We start from the raw sequence: 22,789 nt of genomic DNA on the forward strand, positions 1-22,789 counted from the left end.
ACGGCGCGCGCCTTCATATGTTTTGGCGCAAACTGTAAGGCTGGTCATTCACTTTAACAGTGCGAAGAAAAATAAAGAAATACACAAATTAAAAAATGCAATGGCTGCGTTTTTGCGTAAATTAAAGGCAGTTTCAATGAGTTTCAGAATCCAAATGTCTGACTTTCCACTGCCCGTTTCTTATAAAAGACCTTTAAGACTTAATTAATTTTCCTTCGCACTGCTTTGGTAGAAGGCCATAAAAGTTTCATGACATTCCTGTATGTCAATAATAATGAATTCACCTATAAAAATTGAGATCACCGTCACAGATTTGCTTATTTTCTTTGTATTAATTAACTGTAACATTTAGCGTGCATTAGGAACTGTTGCATTTGTGTTTTAATTACTGCAAGCAGTGTTACGCCAAAGTGCAGCACTTCATTAAGTAAAAATGTTTTTTGACGTTGACTTTTATAGTTTTTTAAAGCATGAAAAATGTTGTACGTAGTACCTACCTACTAATTTCATGGACAAAATGTTGTTGACTTCGCTAAACTAGCCAGCATTATTTGTTTTTTTTAACCGAGTTTCTTCATAAATAAATATTTTTTTACTGCCAGTCATTTCCTAATGCACGAAATAACATTCATACTCAGTATATAGGGTTTGGGAATACAAGTTTTATGGTAGAATGCGCAGTGCGTTTTTTTTATTTGCTTATGTATGTCCTATTCACATGACTCGTTTTATAGGTGGAACAGATGTGATGAGACAGCTATGTTAAAGATCAGTATTGTGTTAAATTATGAATGAAATGATTAATACAATTTTCAAAAAACTTCTGTTTTTTATTTACTGAAATTTACATGTAAGTGTAATATCTACATATAACAAAACTGTAACTGACCTGTCTCGTAGGAGATACTCATAAAAATAATATATTTGAGGTCGCGGACTCCAATTTATATATTCTATAAGGCATGGAGAAGTCAATTTTAAAATTGTTTCCTACGTGTATATTTTAAAAAAATCATTAAATCGATTCAATCCGCGTCGCGCTATAATCACGCTAACATTTGCAGATTTTTGTTGTCTCATTTTAATAAAACCTATTAGAATTTGATCTTAAAAATTTGAAGCATGACCAGCTCGAAAAAATAAAAATAATTGACAGTAAAAAAGTGACACTCAATAGAAAAGTTGTATGCGCTGACCCGTGTCGGCTGCCACCCACAAAACAAGCCATAATGGGGCAACAATAGAAAAATATGGACCATCCAATCAGCAATATGTAACCCTGGACAAAACCCCAAACAAACCCAGCTCTCTGACTAGCTAGCAACACAAACCATACCAAGATGGGTAAGCCGAAGTTAGACCCGCCAACGACTTCTTTCCGCTACAAGATTTCCAACAGACTGAATATACTGAGCGTTCCTAGGAAGTATATTTTGGACACGGGGGAGGGGATGCCAGCATGGTCTCCCAGGGGAGTGAGGAAGTCTGCGCTGCGCGCCACCATAACTGACAGGGTCAATGATGCCGCCTGGCCTTATATACGGTAATATCCTTATACTTACATAATATAAAAAGTTGTCGCGTCTGTCTGTATAACGCGATGAATTCAAACGAACGGACGGATTTTTGTATAGTTTTCACCAAATAGTGTGATTCTTGAGAAAGATAGGTGTATAATTTCTTATGCTTTTAAATGAGCGAAGCCGTTTATTATGCCATTTTATTAAAACGAGCAAAGTAAGATACCTTGAGTAGATCTTGCGAAGTTTTAAGTTAAAATTAACACTTCTAAAAAGGGTGCTCGTAAGGTTTCCTGATTCGTAGTAACGAATCAGTGGTCGAAGGGCGGGTTAGCATTTCTTGCTGTGTCTCATTTCGAATCGATTCGATGGTGAGAAGTGAAATTCTAACCCGCACTTCGACATCTGGAAACTTTCGAGCACCGTTTTTTTCAGTGCATCAGCGTGCACAGTAGTTCACGCTGATGCACTGACTGATGACTAGTACATAGTACTCTTCGGGGCTATGACACCGCGAAACCCAGGTTAAGCGAAAAATAACCTTCATATTCGGCTATGATCTTACCACCGGCCACCTGCCTAATGTTTACCCTCCTAGGGACTGCAATTGTTGCCTAGCAACTGCTTAGGCCGTACCACGTGACCACGGGAGGATATGGAGTGGTTCAGTTCTAGGGCGGAACCACATCACAAATCTTGTTAACACTTTCCAGCCGTTTCCTCTTGCTGAAGCGATCGTGCAAGAAGCAGTTTAGCCAAGAACGATTGGAGAGGATCGACCGGATGATCGAGCTGGCTAACGCTACGTGTTACTCGAAACTGGCAAACTGTGTGCTAGATCTCAAGAAGCAAGACACCAAGGATGTGAAGAAGAAGCGCGGGTGGTCTGAAAGCGAATGGAAGAAACACATGGACTATATTAACCAGATCGCCAACCCTAAGAAATCTTTCACACCTGAACCAGTGAAGGTAAACCAAAGTTGTTTCAAGTCAAATCAGATTTTAAATGCAAAGCTAAACATAAGGTCGCGATTCACCACTTTCTGATAAAGTATCATATTATACTTTATCTGACATGTAAACTACCTGCTAGATAAATCTGCATGAAATAATTTGCCTGTTAGCCTGTTATCTAAGATTTGTTAATTGTTAAGGCTATCTGTTCGATATGTTACATATAGGGTATCAGATACTTTATCGATGAAATAAGCCCTAATAAGTGTATTTATAAAAATCCTATCCTAATAGCAAACTCAATATTACTTCCTTTATCTAAAAAAAACAATGAATCATTATTATTTATGGCTATACTTTTGCAAGTCCCCTTTTTAATATAATTACTATAAAGTCTGTCAAGAAACTGAAGAAAACTGATTTTAAACAACTACATTTTTTGCCATTGCAATACCAATTAGAATGGTCAAGATTGGTTAATAAACACCCAGCTGAAGACGACCTCATTTATTTCATCACTTTCTGGACAGACTGTAAAGCTACGCATCCATAATTAAACCACACAACATTGGCATGTCACCTTGACATCTCCACGGGACAACTAATCCATGATTGTTCCAACAGAGAGGAGAGAAGAAGGCTCTAGCTGAGCTGATGCCGCGCATCAACCAGATGTCTTCGCTTCCCGATTACAAGGTCTACCGCCGGCCGTCTCAGGAGCCCTGGTACAGAGATCCTATTAAGGTGAGCTAATTATATTGTACTACCTTTTTCCTTTAGGATTAAAGATACCCTATGTCCTTCTGCATACTTCACACTACATGTTTGTAAAATTTCATGAAGATTGGTTGAGTAGATAGAGCGTGAAGAGGTAACAAACAAAACTTACTTTCGCATTTATAATATTAGGTAGGATCTCTTATCTGAATATTTTTCCGGATGATCTGGTACAGTTAGAAAAGTCTACTTTCCCTGGCTTTTTCTTCGCTGCTTTAAGAGTTAATTAATGCTGAAAATTAAAAAGACACCACACAAAGTTATGCTACACTAGATAATTGAAATGTATTATGGTTTGGTATTGAACATAGTTGTTTAATTTAGACTTTACTAAAAAGAAAATGGTGTCCATCAAAATACAAATCAAATCTGCACACTCACATTGTCAACAATGTGTGCAGGTTTGATTGATCTTAGATATTTTGAAAATAATAATTAGATGAAAAAATTGTGGAATCGAGCGGGAATCATATAAAGAATATATTGGTATGACCTTGATATATCATACTAGCAACCCATCCCGGCTTCGCTTGGGTAAATATAATAAAATATACACCTAAACCTTTCTCAGGAATCACACATCTATAATTGGTGCCTTATGAAAATCCGTGCAGTAGTTTTCCACATACAGTCGACTTTATCTATACTTATAATAAAACTGTAACTGCACTATGTACATTGGAGATATTTACGAAAAATTTGGAGAAAATATTTAGGGTCAATAGAAGCCAAAACAATGTTTTTAATAATGTATAAAGATATAGGATACTTATATCAATCTCACTTCTTATTTCAGGTGCCCCGTGCAGCCCTAAAATACGTAATAAGCGACCGCGTCAAGAAGCTAGCTGCTCCGAGAGCCCTGCCGCAAGGAGGCGACTAGAGGACATAGTCGACTTCTACCGCACCGCTCCCACCCAACTAAATGTTCATTGAAAACTGAGCTGTATAGACATACAGATAACATCTAATTTACATGAACAAAAATATGTCTTTAGCTAATACTCCAAAGCTTACATTTCAATGAACAATAATAGTCGCGTGTTAGCTGTGTCGTTTAAATTAGGCTATGACTTTAACACCCCTATCTCGATAGTCGTACGGACGGAATTCCTGTAACTGTTTAGACGTTCGCTTATAATTAATGTAATTAAAATATTATTTTATAACATATCTAAAAAGCATACTATAATAATGGTTAATTTGTAGACAAACAATCGAAGCATATTTTTAAGCTACAGAATTTAAGTCTTGTAATGTGAGTTCCGTCCATACGACTTTAAAAAAAAACATAAAAAAAACCAGTAACAATAATCCAATAAAACACTGCAACATTTTGTACATGTTTTATTTACATTATATATAATCCAACAATAATACTATATAAAAAAATTTATTGATTGTCAGATCATCGTATAAATAAAATAAATTATCCTTAAATGTATATACATGGCTACGCTATGCATTAGCTACGGCAAAAATCACTATAGTCCCACGGCCCAAAACGGAATATAGCAACGACGCGCATATCGATAATCTTCACATAAAATTGATATTAGCTCATTTAGGCTCAAGCCTAGAAAGAGACAAAAATGGACAGTGGTTTCCCATAGACAAGCCATGTCATTACAAATTCAAAATATTACCAAATAAAATTATAACAAAATTATATAATGGACTTCAAAAAATTGCGCTTGTTACTATTGGATTTTAGACTAGGGCCGTGAATTCGAGGGGAGTATTGTACAGTTTAGACAGATTCTAGACAGTGGATGACTGCATTGGTGAAATCTTTGGTGGTAGATTGACCTCCCAAGTCCTTTGTTCTTACTTTGCCGTCGGTCAGCACTCTGGAAAAATTAAAATATAATTTATAAAATTGTAATACTTTCTTGAACAGTTCCCTAAGATGTTGTGTACATTTTGTCGCTTGTTGTGCGTTCTGTTCATTTCGCTATTTATTTATTTATTTTTTTAAAGTAACTAAATTTCCTATGGCGACATTTTGTGGAAGAGACAAAATTTGGAATAAACAACAGTTTTCGTTTTTAGCGATTTTTGTACTGTGAGTGAGTGAGACACAATACGCTGTGAGCGAGTGAGAGGCAACACTAACTTGTTGATCGCGTTGCGCAGCATCTTGGAGTATCCGTGCAGATTCACATGAGACAGGAGATTGGCGGAGCACAGCAGCATGGCCGTAGGGTTGGCGATGTTTTTGCCGACTGCGCCAGAGAAAATGTGGCGCGCTCCCTGGTAACATAATTATTATTTGCATTATTTAGTCTAGAAAACGCAATATTAAAAAATAATGCAAATATACCCAATTTGATATTAATTATTAAAAATATTTTTTCTAAACCTCAAGGTACATAAACACGTTTTTCATAATTTGTGACAACCCTGATTGCATTTGACGCTGGCGGCTGTTTTGCTTAAGCAAGGCCATCAAATTTTATGAATGTAATTCCAATATTTGTATGCATTTATTATTGTATAATAAATAAAACTTTATGAAATCATATTAAGGTCGCTTTTGCCTGCGACTTCGCCTGTGTAAATTAACTTAAGTACATACTTCAAACTGTATGCAAAATTTCAAGAAGATCGGTTCAGTACATAGAGCGTGAATAAGTAACAAACAAACAAACTTACTTTCGCATTTATAATATTAGTAGGATTGACAGATTGTGAGTATAGATATAGATGGTTAATTGTCAGCAAACCCCACCTGTTCGAACACGGCGCACTCGGGGCTGTAAGAGGCTCCGGCGACGACGCCAGCGCCTCCGACTAGACCTGAAATCAATCAATATCAAAGCATTTGTTTGTTTGTAATATCTTTACTGTACAAAAAACACACGTTAAAAGTACATAGAGTACTTGAGTGTGATGTGTTCGTGGATGGATGGAAGATGCCTGTCAGGAATTGTTTGCAGTTTTGTGAGATTGACGAATGTGAGTCAACGTGTTTAGTATGATAATATTGTGTTACTCTAAGAAATTATTGTAAGTGCCTATTTTTTTCTTACTAAATATTTTAAAAGGATACATATTGTGTACCATTGTATTTAGCTAAATAAATAAATAATTAAAAAGACGTAAAATACAATAGCATTTATACAGAAATTATGTTTAATTTCTCACATGTTGTTCGAGCACACTTTTCCCCGTCATTCTAAATCCATTTACTTGCGTATTTTAAAAAGTAGTCGTCTGTATGAACGGCTTAAACCAAAAAATACGATTTTTGTACGATTTTCTCCAACAGTTTGTAAATTCTTTATTGCACGAAGAAAACACATGCAGAGAAAGCAGTAAAATAAAGAGAGAGACGCGTACAAAGGCGGACTTATCCCAGAAAGGGATTTCTCCCAGTCATTAGATAGGTGTTTTCAATTTATAATGGTCAAAACGATCTTTATTTCCAAGAGGTCATACCAGAAGCGAGGTTGTCCACGATGTTGCCGTAGAGGTTGGGGGTGACCATGACGTCGAACTGGTTGGGGTTGGACACCATCTGCATGGTGCAGTTGTCCACGATCATCTTCTCGAACTGAATGCGCGGGTATAGCTTGGCCATCTGGAATCAAACATGTCTATCATAACCCTTCGATCGCGGAGGATCGAGACACAATAGATAAATAATTGTTTCCCTCTCTCTCTAATTTGGAAATGTTAAGCAAACGACATGGCAACACATACTATGTATTTTACATGCAAAGATGCAATGCGTATTCAGAATTACTTAAATAAAAATCTGGAAAATAAATAGGAAATACCCATGAAAACTCCAATAATAATGTGGATTAATTTTGCCAATAAACTAAACTTTACACCCCAGAAATAAGGTACATACCACTTCACAACTGCGCAGAAACAGTTCGTCTCCCAATTTCATGATATTGTCCTTGTGTACAGCGATGACCTTACGGCCCAAATTATTATAGCCACAGCATATTGAACCACACGCCCTAATAAGGTACATACCACTTCACAATTGCGCAAAAACGGTCCGACTTCTAATTTCCTATAGCCTATATTGTTGTAGCCACAGAAAATTGAATCTTACACCCCAGCAATAAGGTACATACCTCTTCACAACTGCGCAGAAACAGTCCGTCTCCCAATTTCATGATATTGGCTTTGTGTACAGCGGTGACCTTCTTGCGGCCCATCTTGACCGCGTAGTCGAAGGCGAACTTTGCAATACGTTCGGATTTGGTTGCTGTAATGATCTTGAGGCACTCGACGACACCTGAAAACAGATAATTTATCTTATCATTACATACCCCAATATAATATCTTTTATTCATAATAGGTACTAGGCATAAAATAAGGGAGAGGACACCTACAGGCTAGATAAAAAAAACTAGGTATACATACGTACAAATATCCTACTAATATTATAAATGCGAAAGTTTGTGAGAATGTGTTTGTTATTCTACTGGACGGATTGTTATGAAATTTGGTACACGGTACGGTAAATTTGGTAAATATAACTGGAATTACACATAGGGTTATCCCTTAATTTCTTAAATAGGTAACCAAAGACAATGACTTTGTTTTACACTATGTAATGATAATGATTGTACTGTACATACCAGGCACAGACTCGTGTTCCAAAGCGGAGTACTCCCCCTCAGTCTGTTCTCGAATGATGATGCAGTCCACGTCGTTGTGGCGACACTTGACGTTGGGCAGCGACTTCACGTGCACGACGTTGGCGTACAGGTCCAGCGCGTTGCGCAGCTTCATGTTGAGCGTCTGCAGCTCGCCCGTGTGCGAGAAATCCGGGGTGGCTAGGATGCCCTGGGTGTCCACATTTATTTTACTAACTCATAAAAATATATAGGCCTAATGATATATATATATATATATATATATATATATATATATATATATATATATATATATATATATATATATATATATATATATATATATATGTATATATATATATATGTATGTATATATATATATATATATATATATATATATATATATATATATATATATATATATATATATATATATATATATATATATATATATATATATAGGAAGAAGGAAGGAGGCCTTCGCCTAGCAATGGGCAAGATAAATTAATAAATGAGTTTAAAAAAACGTAATTCCACTCGGACCCAGGGCTTCGCGGCACCACAGCCTCAAGCCCGCAACACGCGGAGATAAGGGAGAGACCACTAACCACAGAAAACCCACCTTGATGCAGATCTTGTTCCTGGTGATGGAGTTGACGACGTCCTCGAGCGGCGCGCTCAGCGTGGGGTTCACCTCCGAGAAGAAGAACGGCTCGAAATCCACCGGGATGCTGGTCGCCTGGACAGAGAACACACATTGCCTTCTTCTTTACAAGGACATGTATCCTTACATTATAAAAACTAGTCCCCCTGTTGTATCTGTATGTATGAACACGATAAACTACTAAAGTAAATTGATACATGGAGTTAAACATATAACATAACATATTTTATTTCAAAACTTAAGCCTATATCCGTGATGGTGTTGCCTGGTGATTACGACCATTACCTTGAAGACTTCCTGAACAGAGTGGACCATCTCTGGCCCGACGCCATCTCCAGGGATTAGGGTACACTTGATGCGGCCTTCCTTAGCATTGGGTTGCTGTAATCACATTAAATATATATTCAAGCGTACATTTCGAATGAAACATAAATCAGCAGGTTTTTTAATAGTAAAAAGCTAAATATTCTTCCTTAGAGTATAACTAACTAACCCTGGTATAAGATTTTATTCAAGGCGCTTAAAGTCATCTGACGTCTCCCTATCGCCATTTAGACAATTGGTCGAATACACACTAATAAATTTAAATTGTCAACCAGTGTGCAGGTTTCCTCACGATGGACGACGACCAACTGCAACCGGTGAAGGAAAACATCAAGGTGGATGCAGCTAATAATAATAATATTGATAGTATGATTATAGGTGCTTCCAAATGTTGCAAAATGTTATATAACATTTGTTTTCTCTTTTTTAAAATTTACTGAAAAGTGTGACTAAAGCAAGCTTTGTTTAGTGTTATGTGCTTTGTAAAACATACACTTTTGCTCATTTAGGCAAAGGTTTACCTACTAACTGCATCCCCTTATCGATATCTAAAGAAACACTCGACCAATCTAGTTGAAAATCATCAAGAACTATATCAACAAAACTTATTTAAAAAAAATTAAAGTACACAATATAATGCCAGCAAATTGCCTGATACAAAACTTACACCTGTGTTTTGTGTCTAATTCATAGAAATTTTGCATTGTATACTGAAAGGTGAAATGGATGTAAAACTAAGACAAACTTGATTTAGGTCTATTGGAGATTTAGCAAAGTTGTTGTTGTGATATAAAAAGTCTTAATTAACTTACGTGTATGTGCACTATAATAGAAACATAAATACAGGACAAGGCAAACTAAACATAAGTTATAGTTAAAACTTAACATTGCATTTGGACGACACAAAAGTTGCATTAGACATTCATGCACCATTTCATGTAATAAACATTTCTCAAAAAAAAAAGAATTGTTTTCTCAAATACTGTGATAGAAATGTAATTTCTTGTCGCGTGTGTTTCCCGCCCTAGAAAAGCTCCACTCCATATCCTCCTAGATGTCGTAACAGGCGATTAAAGCCAAGGCTTTGGCTCAAGGTCCAGAGCTTGATGCAAGGCAAGCAGCAGGTCATAAATTTTTTTTTTTTAATTCACAACCGTGAATTGAGATACATGCGATGATGAGAGAGAGAGAAAGATATAGCAAAATAAGTTCTTGAGAAATGTTTCTGATTGCATTACAGACCTTGGTGGCAGAAAACAAAAATATATGGGTAAAAAAAGTACAGTGGTAAAAGTCATGCTGAGTCAAGACAGCCATTCAAATACCATTTAGCACTTGTTTTCTGACTAATTACACCAAAATTTTGCCCATTAATTATTAGTTCATGAAAATGTATGACTTTTAGAAAATGATTTCCTCAGTAACTGTTTTAGAATAACTTTTTTTTTACTACATAAGATAACTGGGCTAGTGTTTTATTGAACATTTTATGTAACATTTGAGTGTGCTGATAAGAATTACACGACACACACATGCATTGTTATATAATTACAATACTCAGCCATATTATAGGGCTTGGCTTTGTATCGCGCGAAAAAGTTGCCTGTTATGTAATAACCGACATTATATGTTTGTATCATGATGTCTCTAGTTTCAGGAAAATTGCTAAGGAAATCATTATGTCTACATTATACAGTTGTATCATAAAAGAATGGCTCCCTCATAAAAAATGAAAAATAAAACCCAGAAAAAGAGAATATACATGCAGAAAAATAAATAGGCTTACAGTTTCACCAAGACTTAGGCTGAAGAGGAAGGAACTCATAGAAATATGTAAATAAAAAAATATATGTTTTACTGTATTTTTTTCATTAACAATGAAAATGTGTACATGTTCATAGTTAATGTATGTGTTTTTGATGCCAACAATTTCGAATATAATTTTTATGTACCAATTTTTTCAAAGTGGAAATTTTAAAGAATGTACTTTTAAATAAATAATACCCATGGTAGCTTGAACATACAATAGAGCTGCATCACTAAACTAAGGTGGCCTGTAAATGGCATTATGAATAAACAACCAAGGAAACTTGAGCAAATTGGATTTTTTTTCTTCTCACACTAGTACAGTAGGAGTCTCTTTCATCAGACATCCTCTTTCTTCATTAATATTGCATAATATATTTTTTTGTATAAAGGCTGCCTTGCTTTAAATATCATGTGTAGAAAATATAAAAAGAAACAAGGAAAATAAACTTTTACAGCTTGCACAGATAATCTAGTTGGAGGATTTGACCAAAAGCAAAGGTGTTCTACTATTTGTTCTATCAAATTAAGTTTCTTTAATATAAAAACAGCTCCATTGTTTATCAACTATTATACTTGCAATTAGTACGGACTGTTAGTGTTCTCACCAGGCTTACAGTATGTGAAGCAAAACATACACTTTTGTCCAAGGTTACCGCACTTGTGTGTACACCCTTCGCTACATGTTGGGAACCCTGAAATAAAAATTTGGTACATATTAAAATTAAATAATCATCATATATAAATTAATATTGTAGTTATTTTAGACATACTTTTCCAAGAAATGTTACAATATAGGCATGTTAAAATTAGTATTAAGATGTTTATGCTGAAGTTGCTTCTTATATCTTCACAGGATATAAAATTAATGTCAATATTTGCCTTAAATTTAATGTGATTCTGATTATGTTGAGTGATAGTAGGGATTTTCAAACTTAAACAAGGTTACTACGTTTCAGCTGTTGGTGTACATAATCATGTGAGAACTTGAAGAAAAATTCGAGTAGGTACCTACTTCTGTACTTTATAGAAGTCATTGCTAAGTAATAATAGGACTTGTCACGTGAGATTACTCCTGCTTTAAATTCGCAATCACAAATTATAGATATAATTTTAATCGCAAACGAATGACATTAGATTCAACTAGTTACGAAACATATTTAGCACTAATTTAGGATCTCAATAAAACTAAACATGCTGGATTTAACGAAAGGTGCATATGTGATACCTGAGCAAGGCTTCTTAATATATTTCTGCTGATCAGGGACATATTTTTGATGTATTTTAAACCCTTGAAAAGGCTATTTTTAATCGAAATTTATTTTCGAACCGCCTCTGATCAAAAATACGTAATAGGTAGTTGTTCTTTTACAATAATTGACGGCTCATGAATTAACATATTGACATTGACAGCTTACAGTGAACCATTGATGTTTTTTTTTTTTGTGTGTTGTTCTTGGCTTTATGATCTTTTTGCGACTTGCATTAAATAATGAAAATTTTCAGCGATCGTATCGTACCATTTCGCAGTTATTACTTTAATAACTTGAACTTTATTTTTATATTACAAATGTTTTGCTTATTTGTTTACAACAAAGACACGGAGAGTAAAGAACTAAAGAGTATTATTTAATTAGCTAGTCTATGATTGTCATTGATTTTACGTCATCTCCACCCATATTTCCTTCATTCAAGTTTCAAAGCGCTGTCACCGGCGCAACATTTGAACTCGTATGTAGATGTAAAAGCTTAAATTGAAATAAAATTTACTTATAATGTTTTTTGCTGATACATATTTATAAAATAAATTACCTCAGTCAATTACTAACGATTTTATTACCTGTACTTCATTTGTCAAAAAGAGAAAAATTAAAGGTGAGTCTTATTTTTTGATAGACCAAAATTTATTGGTGTTTTTCGTAATTTCTCGTGCCTAGGTAATAATATCTCGTGGAATACGAATGTTATATATCTGAATATACTTCAGTTTAAGAAGAGGATTATATTATCTTCGACATGTGCTTTTGTATAATATATTGATTGGTTGAGCTTGAATAGGTAAGTAGGTATTCCAGTAATGCTTGGTAATAGCAAGCAAAATCAGCGAATATTTAATTTGGTAAATAGAAATTATAAGTACAACATTTCTTCTTTTATTTATATAAACAATAAAAAAATGGATAATAATAAAAATGTACCATTATTTGATTAAAATTTAACGTTTTATAAACGAGCTTTACTTTTTTATTTCTAGTCTAAACGAGTTTTTTTTAGTCTAGCTAGTCTAGTCTAGGTATTAATTAGATAGATAGATATATAGATGGATAATTCTTACTGAAGTTAAATCCTCTTGTTGGTTCTTAAAACTGCCTTTAGATGCGGCGACAATAGTAACTCTATATTATTATTAGATAAGAAAGCCACAGGTCACGGCATTAAACAGTTGATGAAATATAATCATACAAAATATATGTTTGAAGATACTTGTTTAATCTTAATTATTTATCATCATATATACCCTTTATCTGTGTTATTAGTTATTTAAGTAGGTACATTAGTAAAAACAGTAAAAAACGAATCACTTTTAGTTAAGTAATAAAGTGAAGTACCGCCGGAGACTTCTTTTGACGAACATTAAATAAAAGTCGAAATATGGATAGCCAACCCGAAAAATGTTTTAATTAAGTAAACATTAATTAATGAAGGATTTTATAATGCATGCTTCCACATTTCAATGAAGACGATAATTTTAAAATAGATAACGTAACCAACCTAAGTGAATCTAAATAAGATTCACCTACCAACATAACATAAAGTACGTACCTACCTACCTAGGTCACAATTTGCAGCAAAAACTATCAGCCTTAACTTAAAATTGAGCAAAATGTAAAGTAAAACCCGTAAAATCACCGTATGATTGAACTATTTGGTTAATTAATTAGTCTGCCAAAGCATGACTTAATGAGGTCATAAACCTATTTTCAATTACGAATCGTATTGTTTGAACTAAATAGTTAACCAATTTTAAAATACGTACTTAACAAGAACAGCCAACTTATATTTAAATACTTTTTAGGATAGAATAATACTTTACGTTTCACATTCTTAGGAGTTAACTCGCACAGCTCACACTTGACCGATTTTTTTTATATTACTTAAACCGAATTGCGAAAAGTAAATACGCGCAGTTATTTTCTTTACGTTTTGATTTGCATTTTATGACATAATTTACGCAAGACTTTAAAAAAATGATTTATTCGATAAGATAAAAAAATTGTAAGTATTATCAACGAATAAAATGATATTGTATCATACTTCAACAAGAGACACGGCGTGTTTTTAAAACGACCGCTGTTAATATTTCACTTTAATGGTGGTGTTTCTCAAGGTTCCTTTTTGGGACCCTTGTTTTTATGTAGACCTTTGTAGAAGTAGGTCTGTATGCCTATTTGGGTCGAAACAGAACTATTGAGAGTACTTAGTCATGATCATCATGATTTAATATCGAGTTTTCAAATGTTTCTTTGTTTCATTTAGTAAAGCCGATATAGCCGAGCTAAAATAGTTTTTACTACTGATTTTATTTATTGATACAAAATCCCCCGCCGCATGATGATGAGCGAAGGCCACATAATAACAATTATCACTAGTTCATTATCTATTAAATTTATCTAAGCTAAACAAAAACATTTTTAATCTAGCAGTAATGTGCGTACACTCGACCAAACTGGTTGATCTATTGTTGTTATAGATAAAATAATTTTTCAGTTTTTTTTTTTTGTGTTTAAGGATTTGATCAAGCGATGTAAGTTTGTAGTGTTTTTTCATTTGTAAACTTGCCAGCCATATTCAAAAAACGTAGTTACTGTAAAAAAATGTTTTTCTTACTTTTACTGTGATTTTTCCCTAGTTATGCCCACTGCTGGGCAAAAGTCTGTACTGAATGTTTTTGCTGTACAGCATGAACATTTCATCGTTTATCTTCGCGTTCTTACATAGTCTAACTTATGACTGAATGAACGCAAAGGAAATAGACATTTTAAAGAAGCAACTACATGTTCATTAATATGTTCCCACAATAATTATTTTCACATAAACTATAGTTTCATTCCTAAAGTTACAACTTGTTAATTTTCGACGCTATCAATAAAAGTGTACACAAAATGTATTTTTTCGAATTGTAATATTTAACATTATCAAAACCATTCTATACTGTTAGCACGACATGTGGCAGCATGATTTCTTTAGGCAGAGTCTCTTGTCGGGTCGTTCCGAAATGCTATCCTTAAGAATTTTCATAAAATATAAATTTGACGTGAATAAATTGCCTGTGGAAGTCTAATTTCTGAATACATTCTCTCACTTTTACTTGCTCCGTTCCAAGTGACAACGATCATAAATAGCTGAGCATTTTCTATTATTCCCTTTACGAAAAGGTATACATACCTAGTTATTATATTAAAACCCTCTCTCCAACAGCAAAAAGATGGGACCGCCGGTGATCAACCTAGACAAGCCGAGGTATGACCAGGGCACGTACATGGGCCGCGCCAAACACTTCCTGCTGCTCACCAACCCGCTCAACTGCCTCGCGACCGACGCTGAGCTCGACGAGGCCAAGAAGATAGTCAGTGATTTCAAGTGAGATATTTTCTAGATAGAAGTTACATCAACCTAGACTAGTCGAGGTCACGATCAGTCACTAACCCGCTCAACTGCCTCGACACCGACGGTGAGCTCGATGAAGCCAAAAAGACTGTCAGTGAATTCAAGTGAGATATCCTCTAGATGTCTTCTAGATAGAAGCTAGATCGACCTAGACTAACCGAGGTTACCGGCGCTAACCCGCTCAACTGTTTCACCACCGACGCTGAGCTCGACGAGGCCAAACAGGTAGTTACTCACCCTATTTTCACATACTCATGTGAGAGTAATGTCGATGATTATTGCTCATGATCATAAATCGTGATTTGGTCATTCTTTTCATGATACAGGTGTACTACGTAAACTGTTTTCAAAACATTCGGAAGACAATGATCATTCATACACTTTCCGGTGATTCCCGGAAGTGCAAGAAAACAGTGAAGAGAGTACAGTACCGGACATCGACCTACACAAATATACTGTACTGTGCAGTTGAGTAGTAGTAGGTGGTATAGGTATTATGTAACAAGTTTGTACCTTCCTACTTTTAGAATCGTTATCTTGTTTTATATATAGCAAAGATAAGTGTCCGAAATTAATGGTAACTAGGTCGATAAAAAAATAAATAAGGGCCCGGCCCCAATGCACCGTTGCTATACGTCGCGCTTCGCTCCGTCGAAGGTTCAACGCAAAAATTATATAGAGTTTCAACGTACGTCGACGCAAGTCAATATCAAATAATAGTTATGTAATTGATGAATGAGCACGACGGAGCTATGGGGCCGATCCTAAACTGCCTAAAAACTTTTTCTTTTCATAGCAAGTTTTTTTTTTCATTCAGAAAAACGAAAAGAATGCCGCCCGGCTACGACGAGGAGAAGCTGTGGCGGACGAAGTACCTGTACGACAGTGCGTTCCACCCGGACACGGGCGAGAAGATGATGGCCATCGGCCGGATGTCTGCGCAAGCGCCGATGAACACGCTCATCACTGGAGGTGAGGAAAGGAAGGGAAATGCGTCACTTACGTTCCCAATTAAAACATTATTAAATATGTTATAATATGATTTAAAACTCTACAAAAGTTTCGTAGTAGAGCTGGGTAGGTAGCTTATTAAAACATTACTAAATGGTAGGATTACCTATGAGGTCCAGCACGAGGAATAAAAGTGATTGGAAACAGTTCCAACATTTATTTCTCGTCCATAGATATATGTATAGATATCTTAATAGTTTTGTCTTATAATGATTGTTCAAAATTTGAAACTTTATTATTCCCGCAGGAATGATAACGTTCTACAAGTCCACAGCGGCGACGATATTCTGGCAGTGGATCAATCAGACTTTTAACGCGGTCGTGAACTACACCAACCGGTCCGGCGACGCGCCTATGCCCAAGTCGTAAGTCGATCAACTCGTCAACCAACCAGTCCACTTATGAGCAATGGATAATGGACATAGCTTCTCTGCTGAGTCTGATAACTAGTATAAGGTTCAGCTGATAATGATAATAACAATCTAAATATAATGTCTTTCTTAATTTTTGATGAAATAACTTGCTTAAAACTTTTTTTTAATAACATAAAATTTTATTTTGCAGACAACTTATTGCATCTTACTGCGCAGCGTGCGGCGGCGCCCTAAGCACTGCCTTGTTTCTCAACAGCAAAGTTAAGGTTAGAACATTATAGAACTCATACTAGTTGTTCGCCGCGAACTTGGACCTCGCGAACACAATACATTTTTACAAAATTGTGAATATTTCAAAAACGACTGAACCGATTTTGATGCCCCACGAACTTAAAAATTCTATTGCCATACCTTTTAAATTTCATAAAAAATCGAACCAACGGTTCGAAAGTTATCGCGTTACAAACATACATACATACAAAAATGTATTTTTACCCCAATGTTAGATTTCGCTCGCTCCGTCAATTACAAAGAGGGCTGCTTCTTACCGCGGAATAGTTGGCCGAACTTTGTCGGTTTCAGCATACATTGCTGGGTTTTCATTGCGGTAAATTAAAGTTCTCATACAAACTACGCAATGTTCGTGCATTTGCGTCGGCAACTCTCTGAGTTCTTGTTCAGCGATAGTGTTTAGCCGGTATAGTACATCAGAATATTGAGACATGCGGTTATAGCTATCGCACGGATGCTGCCTGGATAGCGCATAGACTACAATCTGTCAAGAAAGTGAAGAAAACGGATTTTTAACGAGCTACATTTTTTGCCATTGCAATACCAACTAGAATGGTCAAGATTGGGTTTTCAGCCAATAGGAGACAAGACAGCACCCTGGTTTCTTTTCACCACTTTCTTGACAAACTTCCGATTGAAAGGCTGATTTACACCAAACGAAATCCTGGGAATATAGTGAGCATTCGCTCTTTTTGTATCTGTCAAACATTCGTTCGTATTAAAATCACACCGAATTATTAATATACATTCCAACAATGAGTGATATGATAAGTGACTATCAACACGTGTAATGGTTGATCATACACGTCATCGGAGGTGTGTCGATCTGTTTGTTGAACTATTTCCCCATATGACAGTATGGGATGTTTACATTTTATTATAATTAGGGTCTCCGCAAACGTTGCAACTTTTCCGTTGTCTATCACTTGTTGGAAAGGTGATCAATAATGGACCTTCCGTTAATCTAAGTGGGTAATAGATAGTTTTTGGAGGAAAGTCTCCACGAGATACTCGATTAATTTATCATGATCGATTGACTTGGTGACGTGTTAAAATTTTTTTGGTTTTAACTTTTTAACCAAGGTTTTCTTGGAAAATCTTGATACCTATACATAACTACCTCTAATGTAGACAATCACGCAAAATCTTTTGATTGGATTTCGATGAAAGTTGACGAGAAGTCTGTAGCTTTATTTTGCGTTTGTACGTACTAAAAATATATAAACGACCACTTTGAGTTCTTTATTAAATTTATTTGTATTCTTCGATAATTCTAATTATATAATTAAAATCATAACAAATCTTTTATTGAGAACTTAGACCTTAATAGCCACTTTTTCATATCAAATTTTTTATTATTTTCTCAAAAAGCTGGCATTTAGGAACGACTATTTCTGAGAAGAAATGCCGATATATTTTCTCGATAAAACTTGAAAGTTGCTGAAACTTGTCATGTTTGTGAACGCCCTATTGCACGAATTATTTTCGCGTTAACGAGAAGGTCGAGTTGTTTGTGAGTTTCTGTTTAGCACGTAAACTGTAAACATTGCAGCTTTGTCTGCACCGTGACGACACAGGCCCGCCCTATTACGGCAAACATATGGGATTTCCAAAGAACATACAAATATTCAGTCAAAATGAAATAAATCATTTGGAATGAAGTTTTGTTTTGTAGACTACCTACTGGAACATTGGCCAGTAAATAGTCATTTCCAAAATTTAAAATTAACATTGCTAACTTGGGTACTTGATGAGAAAGAAACTGGTGGATTCCTAAATAATTTGCAAAACACAAAGTAAAGGCATAATGGGCGGAATGGAGTTCTGACGCCCTTCGTGGGGTATTGGTCTTGCTTTTAGGGAGGCGACTTGAATAAAATAGAATACCAATGTTAGCAATTAACACACTTGAAAATAAAATAAAGAAAGAATTCGGTAAATTGATTATTAATTTATGCGAATAAATATGTATTAAATTGTACCGCATCTTTGTCTTTCAAAAATCTTAACAGTCTACTGTTACTGTTGTGACTGTGACGAAACTGACTGGGCAACATTTACTTACTATTTATCACGATAATGTATGCTGAAATTGTTAAATCTATTCCAAGACAGGTATATTTATTTATTAATGTGTACAAATGGTAGGTATACTCTTGACGCATTGTCTGGTAAAACTAAATAACGTGAAAATCAGTCTCATCGACCACGACTAAAAGTGAATTATTATGCCGGCTACACAATACTCGAACAGATGCCGACGCGCATGAATGAACAATGCGTAGTTTGTATGAGTACTTTTATTGACAACCAGCAATGTATTCAAATTTGAAAATTGACAGCGCGGCCCCAGCATTCGAAACGCTCAGAAAACCACCTATGACAGACGCTGAGTAAGTACAATTTGTTGCAGAACATGCCGCCGATATTCTCGCGACTAGTGCCGTTCGCGGCGGTGTGCGGCGCCAACTTCATCAACATCCCCATGATGAGGAGCAGGTGAGGCTTCACTTCCTATCTTGGCTGCTTTAGACGACCTCTGTAGCCTAATGGTCATCATGTCGGACTGCTACTAGAAAGTATCTAGATACTCTGATACCTTTTTGGATTATCATTAGTAACTACTAGTAACTAATCGAGCTGATATTTTTTAAACACTGTGATAGTTGTTCTAACAAAAAAAAAAAAGAAACTATATTCTAAATTTGAACTTACCAGTGAACTAATAAACGGCACCCCGATCTTCACTGCCGACGGGCAACGCGTGGGGAACTCCAAAGTGGCCGCGCGCACCGGCATCTCATTGGTCATCGTCTCCAGGGTCATCATGGCGCTGCCAGGCATGAGTGAGTGTCATTTGAATTGTCAAATGACTACGATTGACCATTGGGTCAACGGCTGACTGTTTAAGATATTTGTCTCCATAGCTTAGTGTCTTATGCCGACTATACGCTATCGCTGAACAGTTCGCCAAACTTCGGTTTCGGAATCCGAAGTTTGGCGATATACATTCGGTATTTGGTATAAGTGATGTATACTATCTACACAAATTCATCCTCGTCCACATCCTTCTGAGTTCGGCGATAATAGCATAATGCTCATCATAAAATAGTGACTAGTTTTATAAGTACCTGAAATAAGATCAAGCATTATACGCTGTACCTTACTTTGTTATCTCTCTATACATTTCTGTATCACCAGTTCTAGGATAATAAGAACAATTATATAATTGTAATTAAATATCCACAGCCTTAACACCTATCCTAACGAACATGGCCATCCGCCGCGGCCTGTTCTGCCACTACCCGATGATGGCCATCCCCTTCCAGCTGGTGCTGGTGGGCATCTGCGTGACGTTCGCCACCCCCCTCTGCTGCGCTCTATTCTCGCAAACTGCCGCCATCAGCGCCGCCAAAGTCGACCCGGAATTAAAGGTAACTTAACACCACGAAAATCCCCCTAAGCGAAATCCTCTGTCACCCTTCCAGCTGTGTGTTAGTTATCATTTGCCTGACATCTTGACACGAGACCCTCTCTGATGCATTCTCTTATTACGAATAGTTTCCATCAGCGTCGGCACCACTTAAAATCGCGCGTGATGGACTTCCTGAGTGAGAGACCCCAGCTAGTGTCTCTACCAAAAATGTTTTTACAATTTGCTAAATAAGCTCACCTGTCTCGAAGTTTGTCTGTAATCAAATCTTGCAAGTCAAATGTCACCTACTTCTGCTTGTCTTACACAATTGAAATTTAATTTCCACTTTCCAATGTGACAAAAATGACATTTTTGATAAAAACTTATTTGCAGATGTGTGATGTTTATTTCACTATTAAATGTCTATTTTAACTGTTTCATTTCAGGACATAGTTAAGGCCAAATTTTACAAGCACAAGGAATTTTATTACAACAAGGGATTATAAGCGGATATAACGAGCTTCTTCGATTGAGGTATAAGACGTTCTCGTAAGCTAGAGTAAGGGAGTCAAGTAGTTTGACTTATCGGTTTTCTTTTATAACGTATTCCTAAGGTACGAAAGTATTTCGGGCCGCATTTAATTTGTTACTGGATTTTACTCTGGCGCGACCTGCACTAGGTTGATCTAATATGTGTAGGAATTTTACATTATTTTAGAACAAAATTCAACGTGTCTTCGCTGTCTTTTCTCCCAATTCATTGGTGTTATTCTAATAGCAATAAAATTTACAAATATTTGAGTATTCATAAACAGTCTCAAAAATCAAATACGTGATAGGTACAGTCAGCAATATATTTAGGTATCCATTTCGTCATTTATGATCTGTATGTCTCCATAAAATTGTAAATACCGTTAGTGCATAATCGTAGAGAGGTTGTAAACCGTCGAGAAATTGTGAACTGATTTTAAAGTAACTGCCCGGTTGCGTGGACTTTTCAGTTTTACGGAGACATAAGCATGGCTTTTTAAAACAGCCAAATTTTTACAGTTTTGGGTGACGAAATAAAGCAGGTTTCCAAAGAAATCTATAGTAAAAAATGTCAATTCGTTTTTGCTCTTCCATACAAATTGGCCGGTAATCTGATCGGGCTTCGTATGGCAAGCAGAAAATTATGTTTTTTTTTTCCACAATACGTAATTTGGAAGTTGTTGTATTCCATGCACCGAGCGTATTGTAAAAATTTGGCCGTTTCAAAAAGCAACTGTAAGTTCTCCCAAATTGTCCCAAACACATCGACCGCATGGTCTTTTATAAAATGTAAATGTAATATAATGTATAGCTGAATAGCCACACATTGTGTGTGACCTGTTTGTGTTGTCGACTGTACTTGCAAAGACCGTCATTTAGCGTTTGACCAATGATGAAACATAGTTGTTGTGTTGCTGGATCTATCCACATTTTATATTATTATTTTAGTATACATTCCTCTTTATGATAACTAAGTATTTTTACATTTAAATTGTTTACAACTTGTTACTTTATTTATATTGTTTTATAGTTAATCTAAAAAGCTCGACAATATTTATTTTCGAATTAGCTAATTACGGATGGTTCTATTTATTTTTGTCATTAATATTAAAGTTTAGTGTTGTCCATATTATTGCTATACTCGAGTACAATGCAAGTATTTTGCTGCTCATCTAAGCTTAGTAATTTAAAATGTCAATTTCAAACCTGGAATCCTATTAAAACATGTTATTTAAATTGTAATCAATGTTATCAAGTTATCGACAGGCCTTTTTATCGTTTCAAAAACATAAACCAGATTATGTGATATTTATTATGCTCATGTCTTCGATGTAGTAATATTGTTTTTATGATCTGAAAACTATTATATTTGTACATTCCATTAGAATGTGTTAACACCTAGTATATTGTTTACAGGTGACATATCAATAGTGGGTTGCGTCAGTCAACTTTATCGTTAACTACGTACAGTGCGCCATTTTATCAAAATGATGTCGGTAAAATTTTGGTAAAATAGTGTACATTACGTTTTTCTGCGCAAGTTAACGTCAAAATTGACTGGTGCAACGCACCCTTAGTCACTCCATTTTCAAGGTCAATTTTATTATCTGAGGAACTTCAGTCATTGACCGATTTTGAGTGTTAATTTTATGCAATACATAATATTATTCATTAATATTTAAGAGTCGTGAAGATACATAGTTTAAATGCTTGTTGAGACAGAAGTGTGAACTATCTGAAGACAATAATAACAATTGTTTAATATTGCCCGAAGGGTGTCTATTGTATGCATAGATGTTGTATATTTGTGACACACCGTACAAATAAATGTATGAATGGTTCTTTGTGTTTTT

At 35.5% G+C, this 22,789-nt stretch overlaps 3 protein-coding genes across 5 annotated transcripts; 2 read left to right on the forward strand and 1 right to left on the reverse strand.

The window, feature by feature from the left end:
* Positions 1 to 1,201: 1,201 nt before the first annotated feature.
* LOC128680459 (uncharacterized) lies at positions 1,202 to 4,264 on the forward strand. The gene is made up of 4 exons (XM_053763631.2): positions 1,202 to 1,543; positions 2,234 to 2,489; positions 3,099 to 3,218; positions 4,048 to 4,264. Exons 1-4 carry the CDS (start codon positions 1,341 to 1,343, stop codon positions 4,132 to 4,134), a joined length of 666 nt encoding a protein of 221 aa, XP_053619606.1. The 5' UTR covers positions 1,202 to 1,340; the 3' UTR covers positions 4,135 to 4,264.
* Positions 4,265 to 4,583: 319 nt separating this feature from the next.
* On the reverse strand, positions 4,584 to 12,033 carry Idh3b (Isocitrate dehydrogenase 3b). 2 transcript variants are annotated; one of them, XM_053763629.2, is made up of 10 exons: positions 11,875 to 12,033; positions 11,285 to 11,341; positions 8,802 to 8,897; positions 8,475 to 8,591; positions 7,856 to 8,063; positions 7,346 to 7,509; positions 6,693 to 6,834; positions 5,983 to 6,050; positions 5,368 to 5,504; positions 4,584 to 5,101 (listed from the first exon to the last, which is right to left on the reverse strand). In XM_053763629.2, the coding sequence occupies exons 1-10, from the start codon at positions 11,914 to 11,916 to the stop codon at positions 5,002 to 5,004; spliced, it is 1,131 nt and encodes a 376-aa protein (XP_053619604.1). In that variant the 5' UTR covers positions 11,917 to 12,033; the 3' UTR covers positions 4,584 to 5,001. The 2 variants fall into 2 exon arrangements, with proteins under 2 accessions (XP_053619604.1, XP_053619603.1); XM_053763628.2 differs by having other exon boundaries at positions 11,255 to 11,341.
* Positions 12,034 to 12,336: 303 nt separating this feature from the next.
* Sfxn1-3 (Sideroflexin 1/3) lies at positions 12,337 to 22,777 on the forward strand. 2 transcript variants are annotated; one of them, XM_053763453.2, is made up of 9 exons: positions 12,337 to 12,521; positions 15,126 to 15,287; positions 16,132 to 16,286; positions 16,573 to 16,690; positions 16,890 to 16,965; positions 19,404 to 19,489; positions 19,709 to 19,836; positions 20,240 to 20,424; positions 20,852 to 22,777. In XM_053763453.2, the coding sequence occupies exons 2-9, from the start codon at positions 15,133 to 15,135 to the stop codon at positions 20,909 to 20,911; spliced, it is 963 nt and encodes a 320-aa protein (XP_053619428.1). In that variant the 5' UTR covers positions 12,337 to 12,521; positions 15,126 to 15,132; the 3' UTR covers positions 20,912 to 22,777. The 2 variants fall into 2 exon arrangements, with proteins under 2 accessions (XP_053619428.1, XP_053619429.1); XM_053763454.2 differs by lacking the exon at positions 12,337 to 12,521 and adding an exon at positions 14,329 to 14,451.
* The last annotated feature ends 12 nt before the right edge of the window (positions 22,778 to 22,789 follow it).

This window comes from Plodia interpunctella, chromosome 24, assembly GCF_027563975.2.
Source record: "Plodia interpunctella isolate USDA-ARS_2022_Savannah chromosome 24, ilPloInte3.2, whole genome shotgun sequence".
In the NCBI taxonomy this organism is placed as follows: Eukaryota; Metazoa; Arthropoda; class Insecta; order Lepidoptera; family Pyralidae; genus Plodia; species Plodia interpunctella.